The sequence below is a fragment of the Delphinapterus leucas genome, chromosome 12 (assembly GCF_059928025.1).
Source record: "Delphinapterus leucas isolate spDelLeu-1000000601 "Yukka" chromosome 12, BTC_Dleu_Yukka2, whole genome shotgun sequence".
Classification (NCBI taxonomy): Eukaryota; Metazoa; Chordata; class Mammalia; order Artiodactyla; family Monodontidae; genus Delphinapterus; species Delphinapterus leucas.
In genome coordinates this window covers 74,339,482-74,360,151 of record NC_143140.1, presented here as the reverse complement: position 1 = coordinate 74,360,151, position 20,670 = coordinate 74,339,482, and the positions used below count along the sequence as shown (strand labels likewise).

The 20,670-nt window shown below is 35.1% G+C and overlaps 1 protein-coding gene across 3 annotated transcripts in view; it reads right to left on the bottom strand.

The window, feature by feature from the left end:
* Nucleotides 1–1,414: 1,414 nt before the first annotated feature.
* The window catches only part of VTA1 (vesicle trafficking 1), a 72,965-nt gene continuing 53,709 nt past the window's right edge, over nucleotides 1,415–20,670 (bottom strand). The window contains exons 7-9 of one of the 3 annotated variants that reach the window (XM_089922059.1): nucleotides 16,869–16,949; nucleotides 13,548–13,590; nucleotides 9,952–10,097 (exon numbers count right to left, since the gene is read on the bottom strand). In XM_089922059.1, the coding sequence (XP_089778185.1) occupies nucleotides 10,064–10,097; nucleotides 13,548–13,590; nucleotides 16,869–16,949 (158 nt within the window). In that variant the 3' untranslated portion in view covers nucleotides 9,952–10,063. Of the gene's footprint in view, nucleotides 10,098–13,547; nucleotides 13,591–16,868; nucleotides 16,950–20,670 lie in introns of all 3 variants that reach the window. The other 2 variants (XM_089922060.1, XM_022557952.2) reach the window with 2 other exon arrangements.

Here is a 20,670-nt window from a genome sequence, read left to right as displayed (position 1 = left end):
GTACAGAAAAAAAAAAAAAAAAGAATTGAAATGCCTAATACTGAGACTTTCCTGAGAAGGTGAATTTTATCGGACACATGCCTAATAAGATTCATTCCTTCTTGTCAAAAGACTCCTTTGGAGTGATATGCTAGTTCCAATTCTAGTCAAATTCTTTCATACCTAGATGAAAGAGGGATTCATTGGTGAGTTCCTTGGAAACTTTTTTATGAAAGCATTTTTGTGACCTTTTCAACAATTTTCTTATAAAAACTGTAGCATCCCAATGACTTACCTAAGCATTTGTTGATCAGATAGATGGCCATGGCAACAAAATAACCAGTAATTCTCTGAGCAGAACTTTAGTGACATTTCATGTCAATTGTTGGGACTTACAAGAGTTACACCCTTACTTTTGCCTTTTAAATCTCTGAGTAGGGGACTTCCCTGGTGGTCCAGTGGGTAGGACTCCGCACTCCCAGTGCAGGGGACCCGGGTTTGATTCAACTAAGAGTCTGCATGCCGCAACTAAGAAGTCCACATGGCACAACTAAAGATTCCACATGCTGCAACAAAGATTCCTGCATGCTGCAACTAAGACCCCATGCTGCCAAAATACATAAATAAAGAAGTAAATAAATAAACAAGATGTTTAAAAAAAAAAGCTCTGCATAGAATATTCCACCCCTTTCCCATTTCCTTCCTCCACTTTATTCTCCTCCTAGCCCTGTCCAGCCCTTTCTGCTTTACGTGATGAACCCTTCTCTCACTTTGATCTTTAGGTGCCTGAGAGATGTAAGGCATAGATAGTGTCTGGGTTAGGGCAGGGTGTTTGAAGATCATGAAGAGAGCTAGAGCTTATACAATGTTGGGATCTACAAGTAGGTACACATTCAGGTTCAGAAAGGATAAAAATACAAATATTTCAGTTCGAATTACCTATTCCATCTTTAAGAGATTGCTGTCTATCTCACTGGGACCATGTGACTATACCCATCCTGTTATGCAGTTTCTCCTTAGGACGAATATGGCTATTTTGCTGTAACTGAAAAAAGTTATCATGTGCTTTCCTATAATTTTTTTTCCTCAGATGCTTCCCTGTTATCTTAATTACCCACCTTATATTCTCTGTTGGAATAAGGTACAACTCAATGTCACCAGCTCAATGAAATGTCTGCTCCAGCTCCCCCAGTTTGGAAAAAAAAATTAAGTTCAATAGCAGTTCATGAATGTTTTCTTTCTGGAACTTTAAACTATGCTTCCAATTATGTTTATTTGTATACATATGCTTCTCTAAGTAGATTCTGAGGTTGTGGGTAGCAGAGACTTCTAAGGAAACTTTGTGCCTCAGGTTACACAACTCAGGACTTTGTACTTTGCAACTTCTTTTTTTTTTTTTTTGCGGTACGCGTGCCTCTCACTGCTGTGGCGAGAGGCCACAGGCTCCAGACGCGCAGGCTCAGTGGCCATGGCTCACGGACCTAGCCGCTCCGCGGCATGTGAGATCTTCTCGGACTGGGGCACGAACCCGTGTCCCCTGCATCGGCAGGCGGACTCTCAACCACTGCGCCACCAGGGAAGACCACTTTGCAACTTCTTAAGCAAAGTTTGTTGAACTGAAGTAGATTGAAAACCTACAGTATCTGTTCATCAGCTCAAAGATCATTCATTAGAAATGTTTGGATCATCTCTTGCACTCCATTTTGAGGAGAAATAACTACCCAGTACGGTAGGAACAAAAATGCACCTCCAGTCATAGCAGATGAGGAAATTATAGTAGAAAATAAATTACTTATGATTTTCTTTGCTTTTTGTTCCACATAATTCTAAAAATAATTTTCAAAAGGATTACTGTCATTCACGAAGCAATTTCATTCTTTTTCCAGTATTGTCTTAAAACACTGTTTATAAACATCTCCTGACTTTCTAAGTGTTTTCAAAAGTCTGCCAAACAAGCAGCTTGGAAAAAATTTATTCCAAGTCACTATAGTAGAAGCTCTCAGATTAATTATATATACATATGTAATATATGTAACTTATATAATATAAATATAATTACATATACACAAACACAACACATTTATTTAACAGGATCTTCTATGTTATTCTACCTGTGACATTGAGTTTTCTCATAAATGGTACCAATAAATAAAGAATTAGAGAGATTTTGTAATAGTGACTTGGAAGAAATATTTTCTATGCTGCTTGGTTGGCAGACATTTGGAAATACATAGAAAATCAGGGGATGTTTATAGACAGTATCTCAAGACAATATTACAAAAAGAATAAGTATATATATATATACACACTCTCAGTAAGTATATATATTCATTTGTAAATAACTTAGCACACTCATGCGTTTCCCTTTAAATTCAGCATCAAAAAAAGCAGACATATTGCTTGCAGTCTTCACACATGTAGAAATAAAACCTCCAAGTTTGACAAACAGGGTCAGAAGATTATTCTCATATCATCCTATGTAGGAGTCATTACAAAAGAAGAAGAGCAAAAAAAACCCACTGCAAAAAGAAAAAAAAGATACATTGGTTTTATTCAGGGTCATAGACCAATTTTAAGGGTCATATTTTCTTATTGTTCCATCAATTAATAAGATGGCTATTAAAGTCCCCAATTATAATTCTGAATTTTTCTATTTCTCCTTGAAATTATACTAGTTTTTGCTTCATGTATTTTGAAGCTCTGTTAGTAAGTACATAAACCTTTAGGATTGTTATGCCCTCTTGATTAACTGACCACTTTTTCATTATGAAATGACTCTCTTTGTCCCTGGTAATATTCTTTGTCAGATTTTTGCTCACTGGCAATCTTTGCATTGGCAGTAGAAAATTCCCTGCCCAAAGGAACAATAATTATTTTGCTGTCTTGGTCCTTGGTTTCAACTTTGTTCAAAAGTATTTATTTACTGAATTCTTGGCATATTAATATAAGATATTCAGGGGATATTTATTCATTAAATAGGATGGATGTCAGAATTTAAGTTTTGAAAACATGGTATAATGTGTCTCGTTCAAATGAAGACTGATTCAAGGACCACTGACCTAGCCTCAAAATTTGCCTACAGAAATCTATGGAGTAGTCAGAGACTTAAGGAATCTTAGATCTTTAAAGGACATTAGATATCTAAACCAAGCTGCTTATGTTATATGTGGGATGGCTAATGCTCAGAGGAAGGTCAGGGAGGGTAAATTTTCTCTAGTCAATGGGCAGAAAAGATTACAGCAACAAGGGTACTGGAACCACGGTTTCCTGACTCAGAATAGGACACTTTGCATTATAGCACCCTGTGCCCGTGGTTTTATAATCTTCACACCTTTTCTTCAGTTGCTTATCTTTGGAGCAGTAGGTAGAATAAAGTAGTATATACTGAGAAAAAAAAATCAAATGAGTTCTGACTTTTCTCAAAATGTTCAGGTCTCAGTGGCAACTTCTAAAATTTTAAACTTTTATTTGCCCATTCATCTGTAAAAACAATCTTTCAGTTACAATTTCCTCAGACACCACAATTATTTCCAATTTTCACTGTGGCCTGAGTATTTTTTTCCCCCTATTTTTAAGACAGAGGTTTTTTTGTCAAGTAACTCCAATGGGCTTGAACATGTTAATTTCTGCTAGAGTACAGATAGACTGAGAACTATAAGCTGCCAGCAGGGAACACGTATGTTGTTACAAAGATATTATTAGTATACATGATAAGAATGTTCTGAGCATATCTAAGTCACTGTTATCCTTCATGTTTTCAACAGATAAAGAACCATGTATTTGAATTAGTAATCAAGACTTACTGGGTGGTATAGATGGATTCTACCAATATTCCAATATTCTGATATTGTGGAATGAGGGTTTTTTAGATAGCAATGATTAACAAATGATTTCAGAACTTTTGGATGTAATTATCCTTATAAATTTATCTTACACTTCAATATTTGAGAACTTTGAACACAATATTTGAGGTTTCTGAACACAATTAACATTTATTTTATGAGTTCAGTATAATATCTTTATTCTTCCACCCATTCATCTATTAATTTTGCCAGTTAGGGATACTTAATATGCAACAGACATCATGTGAAATACTAGGGATTCACAGATGTATAAATAGCTCTCACCATACTTAGCATCTAATGATCTATCTATATATATATTTAACTTACATGATATATAAGGTGAAGATGTAAATAGTAATTTTGCCAAGTTATGGTTGTTAGAGGGGTATTATTAGTTTTATATAAAATAGTATAGGGACTTTCTTGGTGGTGCAGTGGTTAAGAATCCACCTGCCAATTTAGGGAACACGGGTTCGATCCCTGGTCCAGGAAGATCCCACATGCCACGGAGCAACTAAGCCCGTGTGCCACAACTACTGAGCATGTGCTCTAGGGTCTGCAACTACTGAGCCCGCGTGCTGCAACTACTGAAGCCTGTGCGTCCTAGAGCCCGTGTTCTGCAACAAGAGAAGCCACCGCAATGAGAAGCCCGTGCACCACAACAAAGAGTAGACCCTGCTCGCTGCAACTAGAGAAAGCCTGCACGCAGCAACGAAGACCCAACGCAGCCAAAAAACAAAAAGTATAAAAGCACAGCACAATAGACAAATCTAAATTCTTCTTCTTTCTCAAGGGACTTTGAATGGCTCCTGTATCACAACACAAAATAACACAGCTGAGGGGTCAAAAAGACAAAACCAACTTGATGGTTTGCCAATATAAAGCAAGCAACCAATATGTTAGGAGCATATCTGAGGCGATCAAAGCCTTAAACTGTGAGAAATTTAGGTTGGAAGTCCAAGATCAAGGTGCCAACAGGGTGGGGTTCTGGTGAGTTCATTTTTTCTGGCTTGTAGGTGGCCGCCTTCTCATTGTGCCCTCGCGTGACCATGGAGGGAACTCTGGCGTCTCTTATTTCCAATAACACCAGCCCTATTGGACTTAGGGTCCCGCCCTTATGACCTCATTTAACCTTAATTACCTCCCCAAAGGCCCTATATCCAAATATAGTCACATTGGGAGGTAGGGCTTCAACCTGTGAAGTTTTGGGGGGAGACTAGTCCATAACATCTTCCCACATATGCAATCTCACATTTATAATTCTTGGTCTTGATAAGCCATCTGCCACAGCAACACTAAATTCCTCAAATTCCCTGAATTTCTAACATTTTTTTCTCCATGTTTTTGATCACGTTTTATTTTTGCTAAGTTCTCCCTGCTTCTCTCTCTGGCAAACCTGCAGGTCGATCTCTTTTCCCAGGCCTTCCCTGACTTTCTGCAGGAAGAATGACTGTGTCTCCTACATAACCTCTCATACGGTACAGCACTATCACGTTAAACTTTAATTTATGGTAGACGCTCAATACATATTCATATTTTTCAACAAATGGATGATAGTAACATTTTTACAAAATCTCTCAATATTGCTCACTATGAAGATAGTTCTCCAGGAAGTTATATTCATGGATTATCGTTATGCAATCATTTCTTTTCCCCGCAATTTTAAGGGATATCTAAAGTTAAGGGATAGGTGTTCTTGTCTCATACTTTTGGGCAAAAATTTAATTTAAAGAAATAACTAATTATAAACATTACTGTTATTTTGAAGTCCTGTGACAGCTACGTAATTAGGAAAAACAGTTACGTTGTTTAAAATAAAGAGAAAAAGACAGGTGTGTCTGGGAAACCCAGGACTCCCTAGTGATGTGGAACTCTCTCCAGATGACATATTAATCCATTGCACCAGTCATTCAAATCTGCCTATTTTCTCTCTGGGCACAAACTCCATTTGCTATCAGGCCATGGCTCCAGCGTGTGTGATCATGCCCGGTATTCACTGCCTAGCACCCACAGTTAATTGGAACATATTGTCCAGATAACAAAAAAATCTAGTTGCTACACGTCCCACTAATAAAAGGAATTGTCCAGTGACCTTGACAACATCTCATTCTCATAATAATTTAACCGATCCTTTACCTACATGGATGATATTATTGCCTGAAATAGGCAGCCTGAGCTTAGAAAATTTCAATATTAGCTGTGTAGCCTCAGGCAAATTTATTACCCTGTGGTTGTCTCATCTGTAAACAGGGACCAGTGGTAGGACCCACCTCTCAGGATCGCTGGCAAGATTAAATGAATACATGTAAAATACTCAGAATAGTGCCTGACATTTAGTAAACACTCAAATGTTAGTTATTATATTTACTATTATTAAAGTATCACTTAGTTGAAATTAGTCCTACTTTAAGTATACTCCATTAAATGAGCTTTTAGTCTCAGAATCCCACATGGACATCAAAGATTACAACCAACCAGGTGAGCATACCTCCATATGAGGGGTGCCTTAAAATTCTGTGATCTCTTGAAAATAGAACTTTTCTACTGGTGGAGGTTTATGTACTGTCCAAACTAGATGATCTGATCCAATTGCTTTGGAACATAAAATGAGTAAAGTTAAAAAAAAATGGGGATGGGTAGAGAAAACCGTGCAGATCACCAAAAACATTCAACCCTGAGTCAGTTATTGTTTTCAAGTTGAAGATAATTGTAACAATGCTATCAGGATTTAAGTTTCTTTAGAAAGGACAGTATATAACCATTTCTTAACCCATACACAGTGACGTCACATTTCTAGAAGTACAAGTTATATATAAATAAATTCTATGAATACTAGGATGTTAATTTTCAAGACCTGTAACTGGGGTCTTTTTCATGGGTGTAATCTTGAAGCCTGCAAACTTCCTTGACCATAACCTTGGGAACTGTTCTTGGCTTCTAGGTCCAGTTCAGCAGTGATTTGATGAGATGTCTGTGACAATCACAGTAGACAGAACTTATCTTTTCTTCTTCCTCCTCCTGTCTCTATTGACAAAACGGTATTATCAAATAGTTTTACTGGGATGCTCACAAGAACTTGGGAACACTGTACTTCAGCCTAAATGTCAGCAGAATTCCGCGACTTTCCCCACTGCAATTAATGACTACTTGCTCCTTCTAAGCGTTCAAGTTAAATTTGGGGAGTCAACCTTCACTCCTTCTATGCTCATACCTCAGATCCGGTTTATCAGAAATACTGTGGCTCTACAGAAACCCATTACACTGTATAAACCTCCACTTCTACTCCTGATCTAAGCCATCATAACACTGCACCTTGAATTGTTGCAATACTCTTTAACTCCTCTCCTAGCTTCCACCCTTGCCCACCTTATGGTCGTCTCAACACAGTAGCCAATATGATCCTTTTAAAAGTTGTGGCTACTCTTTTGTTCAAAACCTTTGAGTGGCTCCCTATCTTGCTCAGAGGAAAAGCTTAGTGTTTTACAAAAAGCCTGTGTAATCCTGAGCTTCTCGCTCCTTCACCAGCGTTCCTCACTCATCCTCTCTTCCCTCCTCTGTCGACCTCCCTCTGCCACGAATACTCTTCCTCCCTTTCCCTTTTCACTCAACTGTCACCTCAGTGAGGCTTATCCCATCCTATTTAAACGTGCACAGGCCCACACACACCCAGGCATTTCCTATCCCATACTGTGGTTTTCTCCAGAGCATTTATCACTGTCTAATACATAAGTTCCTGAAGTGTGGTTCCCATCCCACGTGACACTGACGCTAGGCGTCCAGGCACACTTCAGGCGAATCTTCCTCCCAGACTCTCAATCTTTCCGATGGGAGTAGGGCTAAACCACTGACTTGAGGGACCACCAGATTACAAGAAGTGTTTTGTAAAGTGTTTCTTAAATCTCAGAAGGCTGGGCCCCACCCTTGGAATTTCTGATTGGGTAGGACTGGGGTAGGGTCTGAGATTTACATTTCTAACAATTACATGTTCAAAACCACTGGTTGAATAGAATATATGATATACTTTTTATTAAGTTTGTCCGTTTCCTTCCCATTAGAATAAAACTCTATGAGGCAGGGATTTCTTTTTCTTGTTTTCTGCTGTTTCCTCATGCAAAGGACAATACCAGGCGCATAGTAGCTGCTCAATAAATACATGTTGACTGACCAAAAGAAAACTATTTACCCTAGTGTTACACCAGAAAATTTCTAACTTTCTCCTCTCAGATTTTATATGCAGAAGTACAAAGCTAAAAAATCTTTATAGTTCAATCCCTTCATGCAAGAAAGCATTTTAAAGCAATGGGCCACAAAACAACTGGGATTTCTGGTACATCACAGCTCACTTCTCAGTGGACTCCGTGGTTTCCACAGCATCTTCTCCCCTCCATGTGCTCTCCCAACTGGGAGCAACAGGTAGGGTGTGAAATGAGAGGTGACAATTTTCTTCCTAGTGGCCAGACATGTTAGGATTTGAATTAAAATTTGCTGAACTGTATTTTACATTTATCTTTTACAACATGAAATATCACCCTAGTCATTTTTCTATTTCAATAAACTTCTATAGAACTATATCAGAGTCCTGGAATTCCAGATGCAAATGTTGAACCCTGCAAATGTTTTAAGAATTCAGCTGTGAAAGATATGAAAATGTTTTTCAGGAGGCATGTTTTTGGGGGGCTTGTTTTTGCAATAATTTAGAACAGTTTATTCTGTCAATATTCATTCTATCGAACTCTATATAAATAACATTACACTTATGCAAAGAAAAATAGAAAGACATAAGAGATTATGAGATAATGATTCATTTTCTTTCAAACAGACTGTCAGAACAGGGGTCAGCAAACTTTTCCTTAAAGGGCCAAGTAGTACATATCTTAGACTTGCAGGCCATACAATTCTGCCATCGTGGAAAGCAACCAAACACAAACCATAAATAAATGGCTATTATTTGGTTTCAATAAAACGTTATTTACACAAATGGCCAGCCCATGGACCATAGTTTGCTGACCCCTATGTTAAAAGATTCCCAATATTAGTGGAATGAATGAAATGGACCAGATAATTTCAGGTAAATCTGCCAACTTTCTCTCTCTTTATATTCTTATAACTAAAAATAATGACTTTAGAAAAGTGACAATTTTAGCATGCAAAACAGACATTTGGCTCTGCGATAAACTGAATTAGTTAAAAGAATCCTTGTATTTATTTTTTAAACAGCACAAATGCAGGTGACATAGGAAGTCCATAATTCCCACGTAACTTATAAACTTAACAACTGAGAGTCTATGTTTTTATAATCTTCTGCATCATTCATAACTATTCACTCTATGGAATCCATTCCATAGCAGCAGAGGAGAACCTTAACTCAAAGCACCAAGTTTCCAGGCATTATTACAAATGTCTTGTTTTCATTCTCTAACACATGCAGTCAAACTGCCTAGGAAGCAAATACCAATTCACCTTAAGCGTCAATGAATAAGGAAAAACAGTTAAGCAACCAACATTACTCTTACGTCTAAAACTGATTCTACCTCTTTACCTTATTACATTTCCTTCCATGAACATTTTAACTTTTAATGTAGCTATATTTAATATGAATATAAATTGAAATTTGAACATAATCTCTTTCAGATTCAACAGTTTAGGATGTTCGTATCTGTTTCAGAAGTCCTGAGGAAAACAAAAACATTTCTAGAATATTCTGGCAATCTTTATTAAAAGTTAAATTTAGAATTTTATAGCAAAGTAATATGGTCTGTTTGTCCAAATTATAGATTAAAAAAATTCCTTAATTTACGTAGATTAAGATACAAAGCTAATTCCCAATACATTTTATAGAAGTGTGTTCTCATTTTTTGAACGAGCAGGGTTCAAATGGGCATTTTTAGGACCTTGCCCACACCAGCCCTATACACCCAGAGACTACTGAATCCACTAAATGGACAATGAAAACTGGCTGAGGCTGCTGCTGAATGCTTCAACAGGAATCTGATACACAGACACAGATTCCATTGTTATAGTCAATGGAACTGAAGTCTTCCTTAAAATATGCTCCTGATAGGCTGAAGATAGAGTAGTGGACTGTTAGTTCTTTAAGCCAAAAATGCATGGATGTTGTACAAAGGCTTCATTCTCTGCCTGTAGTCAGTAACTTGAGGGCCTTCTGTAGATTCTGCACTGCAGTGCTGACATCTTCATACTGCAAAGCGCTGCCAGCATATTTGCAGTATTTCTGAGCTCTAGCAAAGTCCTCTGGTGTTAGTCGGATATCTCCTAAGAGAAATACAGAATAATTAAGATATTTATAAAGAATATAGGAAGCGTTCTTTTAGGCTAGGTAAATGCTTATATTCAAGATTACAGAAAATGTTTAAGGTTATATTAAAAACTGAAGGTTGTTTTCCCCAATCCCCAGTTGTATTTGAATAGTTTCTTTATGCTTTTAAATTTTTAAATTACTAATATAAACCATACAGATGTCAATACATAACAACTTATATGAGCAAGATTTTCCTACCAGAAGTCATAAACTGGAAGCCTTTATATTTTGGCAAATTAACTGCAAAAAAAATTATATTCTGTATAAAACAAGGAAAATTGCTTTGGTGTGTATGTTAGAATTGCTGAGACTCTCTTCATGGAACAATAAATACACACAGACTAAACCATTCAACCCTCATTTGAACTAGAATATAAATATAACTCAAAAAAAATTAAATAACAAACTTTATGTTAAAAAATTACATAAGTCATCTAATTTTTTTTAAGCAAGAAAATAGTTTGCATTTTTGTGCTGTCCATATACAAAACTCTAAGGTTTAACTAAGACATATCATTACACTACACAATTTTTAAACATGTAAACAACCCTTACCAATTATTTGTCCAAAATTTTTTCCAGCAAGTTTTCTAGTTACACTATGATTGATATGGATGAGCCCAACTAAATAATTTGGGTAAAAAAAACACACTGAAAACATTTCATTTAATCTAAGATTTGAATATACTTGAATATATATTTCTAAAGGTGAAATTAAAACTGACTTTGTGTCTTATCTTTGGAAATAAATAAAATTTTCTTCAGAAATTTTTATGAGGACTCTAAGGAGAACTGGTCAGAAGGCTGGGGGCATACAATATAACGAAAAGATAATAAATTTCGATTCTGTTTCTAAATGAACATATATTTTGATCCTGTTTATAAGCTTATAGTTATAAATATAATTACTTTTTTTAGTTGCTTTTAATTTTGCCAGATAGTACAGCATTAAATGAAAACTTTGACATTCCCTAGGCAAGGACTTCAAAGTATTTAGCAATTCCAGGTACTCTGATACTAAATTCTTATCCAAATTATTATTTTCTAAAAATTTTCAAAAAAGAATACTGAAACAATGTATCCTAAAGTTTCTAGCCCAGTGTAAGTGCTGAATAACTTCAACAAAGGAATATAAAAAAGCTGTCTGTACTTTAAATTCTTTCCCACATTTTAAAAGGAATAGAAGTTCACATAGAATTAAACATTAATTAAATTTCAGATTTTAAGATAATGCACTTATACATCTACATATAGTAACTAGCCCAGTGTGTTACACATACAAAGCCTTCAAATATTTGTTGAATTAATATTATTAAAGCTTATATTAAGAGTTGGTCCTTACTGTTGTGAATCAGAGATTACACATTCCAATTTTAACAGAACTTATTTTAATTTCCCTGAATTCTGGTCTTGCCTAAACGTAAGAAATACAAATGAATAAACTAGTAAAATGTAATTATATATTTAAAAAACAAAAAACAGTTTCTCCACAGTTTTATTTTTAGTATTTTAGTGACTTGGCATTTGTTACCCATTAAACCTAAAAAACAACTGTCCTGCAGTTCTTTTGACAATTTAGTCAGGCACACTTATTTTTTTTTACTGAAAGATTCATCAATGTTTTTTCAAAGTATACTGAGAGGCTCTAGTCACCTAGATGTATACTATTATCTAGGTGAGTGAGACATATTATCTAGGTGAGTGAGACATCTATGAAAATTAAGTTTACCTTAATACTACTCACTTTGTGCTTTAAGAGTCTATTCTTCTATCTCCAGGCAATGTTTAAATATGTAAGACATCTATCCAGAATTTACTGGACTTGCTGGAGGAAAGCCCTAATGCTCCAGACTAATTTTATTTTTTACAGCATCAGCTTTAACACTGTTTTGCTGGCATATCACTTATTTATTAATAAGATAAAAATGTGTATAGTAGTAAGAACTCCATTACTATTTTAGTTTTTATAAACTAAACTTATCTACTAGTGATAAAACTATTTAAAAACACAAATATTGCAATTTTTATGGTATAACAATTTCAATATTTATAAAATGAATATCTTAGAAAACTATAATTACAGATACATAATATATAGCTTACAGCATGTATGACAAATTATGTAACTATCTTATAAAATGTAATAACTAGATGATAAGAACCAACTTAGATGCAAAATGTAATTTACAAATTTATATAGATGTTAAGATTTATTTTTACCAATTAAATATATAAATATTTATAAGTAAATATATATTTATGTAGAATATATAAAAATATTCTACATAAATATATAATATATATATAAATATATAAATAACTTAAAAAGCCATGTCAAATACTTACTTTTGCTATTTTATAATATTTCAAGCTTTCTTTCCTTTAAAAATATTATCTATAAGTCATTAATAATAAAACACATGAATTAAAATTTTAAATTAAATAAAAATAAAATCTGCTTCCTAGTTAGGATTCTTTTAAATTAGCATTTAAAAACTAAATAGAGAAAGTAAAAAAGACATAACAAAGGAAAACACATTTCAGGAAGAGAACAACTGTTCGATTTCAGTTTATCTGATTTTATATTCAAAATAGTAACTATTACTTAATGCACCTAAATGAAAGCTGTTTTTTTTTTCTATCACATACAGCTAATCCAACCGTTAAAAAAAAAAAAAAGAATTAGAGAAGTTGTCTAATTTAATATCTCTTTTTTGCAATCTGTGCTTATAAGTTCCAGATGCCTTCAAGAAGACTGTCTTTATCACAGAGCTGCTTCTCCCCTTCATAGGGCAGGACAAGAACCGGGCAGAGGAGAGGTAGAGCCATCAGTTAAGTTCTCTATTCCGGGGGAAAGAGCCTGGGTCAGCACTGGATCAAAGGTAACATTATTTGGTATAAAGAGAAATCCCTGCATGCTCAGTTGCTAGAAGCATCTGTTTCCAAGGTTGATTTATCTAACCTTGACAGAAGATGGAATACTTAATTGTAAATATTTCCGAAATGGGCCTTTAGAGATTTTTTCCTACTTACCTAGAAATTCATGTGAAGGACCTTGGATAATCTGATCCTAGTGTACTCAATTATCCTCTGACTTGAATGGAAAGCATAGGCAAAATCATATGGGAATCATCTGATTCCCTGAAGTAAATCTTGGAGGTAAATATAAAGTACAGTACTGATCCCTTAAATCCAGGCATCACCAGGACACATCACTTAATAATGGCAACAGCAATAGTAATGATTAGGGGCAGAATATTACTATGTCACGAACCATGCTAAATATTTTTCATATATTCTATTTAATTTTTAAAAAACCTTTAAGAAGTAAGTTGTTATTCGCACTCTAATACTATCAGGTATATACAAGTTAAAAAAGTAAATACTGAACTTCAAATACCTACCTTCCCAATTCCATTCTCCTCTTCAGAGTGAGCCACAAATTCACTATAAAAGTATTTAACCTTTTTTAATATGTGCACAGTATTCCATAGGACAGATGGGCCATAATTTCTCATTAATAGACATTTAAAATTGTTTTCTACTAATACAAGTGATGCTGAAATAAAATATCCTTGTAAATACATTTTGTGCTCATGTCTAAATATTTCTCTAAGATAGATTCCCAAAAGTGGAATAGCTGAGTCAAAAAAAATTTGCAATTCTGACAGTGACAGAATGCTACTGAAGAAGGCTTCACCAATTTATATTCCCACCAACAGCATACAAATAATTCCCTATGTTTATTTCTCTGGTTTTTTTCCCTATTGAGTTAAGTTTTATTTATTTATTTGCAGGAGCTCTTTATATATGCTCTGAACAGTAATTCTTTATAAGTATTGATTTCCTCCTGGTCTATTAGTTGCATTTTAACAACATAATGGGGAGAGGAAATCTTTTGCTGTATGCAATTCATTACTTTTCATTAGTCTAACCTGTTAAGATACAACCAAATGAGATACAGGAATTAGGGGATAATATCTAATATATATTTTTTCTAACATCAGTTTTGATGTTTTGTTTTTCTTGCCACACTGTTCCAAATGCCACTTTTGTCATTATTTTAATTCCCATACTGTGTGGCCTGATTTCTGGATTCTTTATTCTGTTTCACTGTTCTCTCTAGTCTGCTTCTGATATTTTCACATCATATTTTAGGGAGAGCTTTTACAGGTACATGGGACTGTAGAGAGGAATCTGGAAAACAAGTTTAACAGAGGAATATAGTATTTACTGGGCAGGTTATCTGTCTACTAACAGACATTTTCCACTATGTTCTTGGGTAATTTGCTAGTTTATTATAGTTTCTTTACTCTTCTTACCTTAGCACTATGTTCCCCCATGAAACATACACAGACTCTTTTTTTTTTTTTTTGCGGTACGCGAGGCTCTCACTGCTGTGGCCTCTCCCATTGCGGAGCACAGGCTCTGGATGCGCAGGCTCAGCGGCCATGGCTCACAGGCCTAGCCGCTCCGTGGCATGTGGGATCTTCCCGGACTGGGGCACAAACCCGTATCCCCTGCATCAGCAGGCGGACTCTCAACCACTGTGCCACCAGGGAAGCCCCATACACATACTCTTAAACTAGGCCTTTCAGGATTCAAAGGCCATTGCAGCTCTTGATTTTAGGTTTTATAACTTATCTGCTTTTAATAAAACCAGGAAAAGTAGAATAAACTTAACATAACTCATACACTTAAATAAGTCATCTGCCTTGCCCCTGCCCACTTCACTTTTGAATTATTTCTATTTTTTGTTTTCTCTAGGTTACTTCCCTAACCCCAGTTGATAAGCTTATACCACCATTTCTTGATTTATCAGTTTTTAGGCTTTATCTACTGACACTCTGCTATGAAAGGTAAAGAATTTATCTCACTATCCTCTCCTGCCCTGTCTCCTTCTAAATTTATTAGTGCTTTTAAACTGCTTAGTTGCTTACTTTTGTCTTCTATTTCTCATTCCATCAACTCTAGAAAAAAATCACAACATTTCACTTCTGGACACTCATCCTAATAACAGCTTTCTTTTATTCCACCTTTCAACTTCCAGAAATATCTCTCTACCTTCACTTGTCAGTGATGATTTATATTCTGCCCTGAATAAAGTATTCTGTTTGTGATAAGCCTATGCCATTGCAAGGAGAATGTTCTTTGTGTCCAAGTCAAACAAAATCCCTTTTCTTATATTTCATAATTCTATTATTGCTCAAAATCATGGCATATTTCAGTTTGCTTCTTACTTGAAACTACTTGTACGATTTAAAATGTTTTCTTGGATATTTTCATTCTTCTTGGGAAAGGAATTCTACAGCTTCTTATCCATTTCTTTCCCATTCTACAGCTTCTTATTCTATGTATTGCATAGAATCCGCTTGATTTTTCTTAAAGGAGGGGAGCTCTGATGTTCTGTTCTAATTTTAAAGCAATTGCTTTTCAAGCCTATGGAAAAGCTGTCAGTGGACTTTTTCTTTAGGTGACCTAAGATTAATTTCACCATTTCTTATATCTCATATTTCTTTTCTTGGTTATCATTCTTTTCTTGATGGAGTAACTTCTTCTGATAACTTCCTTAGAAATGGTGTATGGTAGGCAAAACTTCAGAATCCTTACATATTTAATAATATTTATTTTGTCTTCATACCTGACAGTTTGGTTGGGTAAAGAATTCCAGGGTTCTAGTTCTAGATGGTAGACTAAGCATACATAATTGACTATTTTTCCTTCTGAAACTATATTAAAATGATAAGGTAAAACAAAAGGAAATAAAATTCTAAAACTGAAGGAAAAGCAGAGAAGAGAAAAGAGTGTAAAAACTGGAAAGGATAATTGACAAGAGATTTAAAGAAACTTCTAGAAAAGTAGAAATTAAGTGAAGGTATGCTGTTAGATAAAACAGTGTCAAAAAAAATCCCAACTCAGAACATGTAATATAGGAGGCAACTGGGGAGCCTATCCAGAGAAACTTCAGAGAGGGTCTAGCTGTACGAGGAGTGGGACTGGGGGAATCTTTACTGAGTCAGTCTAAAACAATTATCTGCACTAGTCTCACATCCTTCCCCCCTCTATCAACCTCTGCATACCTGTACACCCTCAGCCTTAATGGCTTCCCATCTCTCACATGAGGCCCTAGGCAAAAAAGATAGAGAATGTCTCTCTAAAATTGTGGAATTAACTTCCTGGACAGAACTAGGACGGACAAGGTATGTGTGGTACACCCTTTGCCATCCCTCTCCAAGAAAAGATCTCCTCATCCATGGCTGAGATGCAGGAGGAAGCTGAATGGCCTGTTCCCACTCACAGGGGAGAACAGAAAAATCAAGTGAGAAACAGACCTGCAGACATAGTATCGGGGGAAATTCAATAACATCTACTGAAAATAATCAATCAACATCTTCATTCTAAATATAAAAGGACTAATCTCAGCAGACACATGAAGAAAACTCTGAATAAGAATGACCAAATTTAACAAACAGAACAACCAAGTGGGGGAAAAAAAAAAGAAGTTGAAAAGATAAAAAAAAAAGAGAGAGAATGCCTTTGGATTTAGGTATTTTTGATAATAAGAAACAATCTTGGTTTACTGGAGAATCTAGTGAATAAAGGCATTCAAAGAAATGTGTTTCAAATTACCTAGACATTCAAATACACTGCACTCCTAAGATAAAAGTACAAAACAACGCCCCCAAACAGCAGAAACACTATATCTCATAAAACAGCTGACTTACCCTGGGAAACTGTATTGAAAAGTGCAGGATCAATGGCCGGAATAGTCTGTGGAGTAGGCTGGATAGTGTTACTTGCTACACCTGCAAATCAGAAAACCATAAATGGGTATAAAAGTGTTACACCTCTCAATTACATTCTAGGAAAGTGCTCAAAGGATCATGGAGGAATTTCATTACTTCACTTAATTACTTTCTTGAAACCTTAATGAACTGAAATTTGATATACTTATTTGACGGTGGAGGCTGCTATAGGAAATATGCAGAAAAATACATTTTGAGTGTTTACACACATGTATTGGCCACACATTTCTTATTATGTATTTTGCATTTTCTATCATGTCTAATACTTCAAGTTGCTTCTCAAGTAAAGCTTACCTAATATCTGTAGAAGTAACAGACTCCCTTCCTACCTTTTAATTTCTTAAATAATTAATTAATTTTGGGGATAAGGTGGGATATAATTATGATTTAGTTTAACTTATGGGATGAGTCCCATTTCATCACTATGAATGAAATTATAAATTATATATTCCAGTTTTCCAGTTTATGTTTTTAAGATAATATTTTTATATATCCAATAAGCAATTAGTTTTGACTTCCTATTAGAACCTGTCATGACTGTCATATTCAGTGGATAACTAGCATTCTTGACTAATACTAAGTAATATACTAGAGTTGAAGATTATTAATCATCTAAAAAATTAACATAAATTGTTGAAACTTCCCAAAAGAGACTTAGGTGACTCAATTAACAAGAAAGCAAATGAACAGGAAAAGTTGATTGCTCTTGATGAACGGACTGCCCTAAGCTAAGAGGATTCTTCTGCCCTAAGCTAAGAGGTTAAATCTGAATAGGCAATCTGTAGTAAAGGTAAAGTAGGATAGACACTAGGACAAGAAGACGGGAACAGAAGAGAGGGAGAAAACAAATTGTGAAGTTTTCAGGGTCACGGATACATAGCCAATGAGAGTTCTAGAGCTATGGTTTCACAAAGGTTGACTGAAGCTCTGAAATATATTCTACAGCTATGAAGTCTTGAGTGTGAAGGATCTTCTCAATCCCTATCCAAAGGAAAAAAAATGGTTTAAATATATACTATTTTATCTCATTTAAGTTTGTCTTAGGACAAACTAGTTTCACTTTACAGGCTTGGTGCTATTAAGTCATGAAAGTCTTACTTTTTAAACTAAAAATTGAACTAACAAAAATTTTAACAGTACAAAGGGGTATGGATGAAAAGTCAAGTACAAATTTTAAATAGTACAAAAAAAAAAAAAAGAGAGAGACAGAGAAAAAAAAACGGTGAAAAGCCTGCCTCTCATTCCTATTCCAGGTCACTTGAGGGCTATCACTAGTTTTAGGATACCCTTCTATGCACATACAAACGTGTGTGTCCAGGCATGTGTGTGTGTGCAAGGAAATAAATGTACTTTGCTAAGAAATTTGTGTTCTAGCCTAAATCAAAACCCTCCGGACAAACTCATTTCTCTATGGAGAGTGCATTATTTGGTATGTATGTTTTGCCAGTGGTAATATGTCTGCATACTGTACGATTCTGTGCATTTTTCACTTAATACGCCTTAGCAATAATTCCAGTTAAATATATTTAAATCCACCTTTTTTTTTTGATGTGGACCATTTTAAAATCTTTATTGAATTTGTTAAAACACTGCTTCTGTTTCATGCTTTGGTTTTTTGGCCATGAGGCATGTGGGATCTTAGCTCCCCGACCAGGGATTGAACCTGCACCCCCTGCACTGCAAGGCAAAGTCTTAAGCCATGGACCGCCAGGGAAGTCCCTAATCCTCCTTGTTCTTTTTAATGGCTACATAGTGTTCCATTCCATGCATGAACCACAATTTATAATGCTATCCATTACTGACGAACATTTACGTTGTTTCCAAACTTTTGTTGCTAAAGCTAATACTACATGAATATTTTTATACACTGTATACATATATATGCATGAATATATTTACAGGAAAAAATTACCGAAGTATAACTGCAAAGTCAGGAGACATACAAATTTAAACTGACCAATTCAATGTCTATCTTTTGCTTGATTTTGATAAATACTAACAAACTATATTAAACTGTAAACATATGACATAATTCTCCCCATAAAACTTGAACTTTCAAAGGCACATAATTTACATAACATATATTTTTTAAAGTTAGAATGCAAGATTTGAGAGGGCTCTTGAGACTACCTGGTGAAGTCCAGTGATTTGAAGCAGCTGAGCATAAAAACACAGGTAGGTGACTATATATATTCTTCACACAGATCTTTAGAAAAGAGGATAAGTTGACAACCATCTCACAATCTGGGTATCAGTGCCATTCCTTACTAAGTAATTTGTGCTTCTGCCTAAATTAAAATTCTCCTAACAAACCCTTTTCTCTATGGAGAAGGCATACTTTCTTTGGTCAGCCTCCTGCATTAATTTTTAAATGCTTATTTGTACATCTCCAGATGATTAATTAAGTAGGTAATATTATTTAACAAGAACAAAACAGAATTTACAGAGAAATAATTTACTTATGTAGTAAAATTTTACTTGAGCAATATTAAAAGAAAAACACAGGTAATCTGCATTTTATTAAGAACTCTGGTCACAGTCATTCAACCAAGACTTGAACAGACAGCACAGGCTGCTCAACACGCCTCATGCAGCAGTCAGAAGATGCTGCTTCTCATTTGTTTCCACGCCCAGGGACCAAGGCCTGTGTTCTTGGCAGCCATCATGACATGTTCCCACGGGGGCCTAGCATACAGGTTCAACTAAGTGCATAAATATCTGTTAAATCAGTAAAAATGGTTTTTAGTTTATGTTATTTATTTTTTGAAATGCCCAAATCTAGTTAATTCTCCTTCTTTCTTGATTTGGAAAGATTTCAATTGTCAATTATTGAATGGATTGCAGCCCCCTGGACTACAGTATGTTGGAATGATGTCACCATAAAAACATTCCTGGGGGAAAGCAGAACTGTGTTAGAAATTTCTTTCTTTCTATTACTTAACAAAAAGAAATGTTAACAAGTAACTTCTGGTTAATTTTTTAGCGGATGGTTGTTACACAGGCTATTTGATGAGATTAATATATATTCAAGAATTAAATGCTATATGATTTCTATTTAAGTACTAAATTGTTCTCCTGACTATGTGGTGTGGGGATTCTGAAAAGGGAGAAATGGGTGTTAGTTAGAAAACTCTAGAAGATGTTGTAAAAAGTATTAATTAAACAGAACCCTGAAGGTCAGTGGCATTTGAAGAGGCAGAGAAAGAGAAAGACATGCTAACTATGAGGAACACTGTAAGCAAATGTAAGAAGATTGGGTTAAATAAACCTCAGAATAGTCATGGAAAATAGCACTGATAGAAATGGTTAGGCCAGAATATTAACCACTTTGAAAGCTGTACAGCAGAATTCAAATGCAGTACTTCTGTCACTTAAAAGAACAACAATAAAAGAGCTAAGCTTTGGATTTACTTATGAGGTGAGCTGCATTTATAATTAAAAGGCTAGCATTAATTCTAAAATAACTCTTTTAATCTATTTAGATTTATCACTGACATCTTCAATATTTACAGACTGTGAAAAGCATGTTTCAAGAGAAAGAAAAAACCATAGGCTGTGTTGCCTCTATCTGATATTACACAGTGGTAAAACCACAAAGAGGTAAACACTTGGCTGTTCAAACAATCACTATCCCCGCCCTCCTTGCACCCTCTGCTTTTCTGTGGAAGAACTAAAAACTGTATATTAGTACATACTATTCTTTTCAGCTATCTTAAGGATT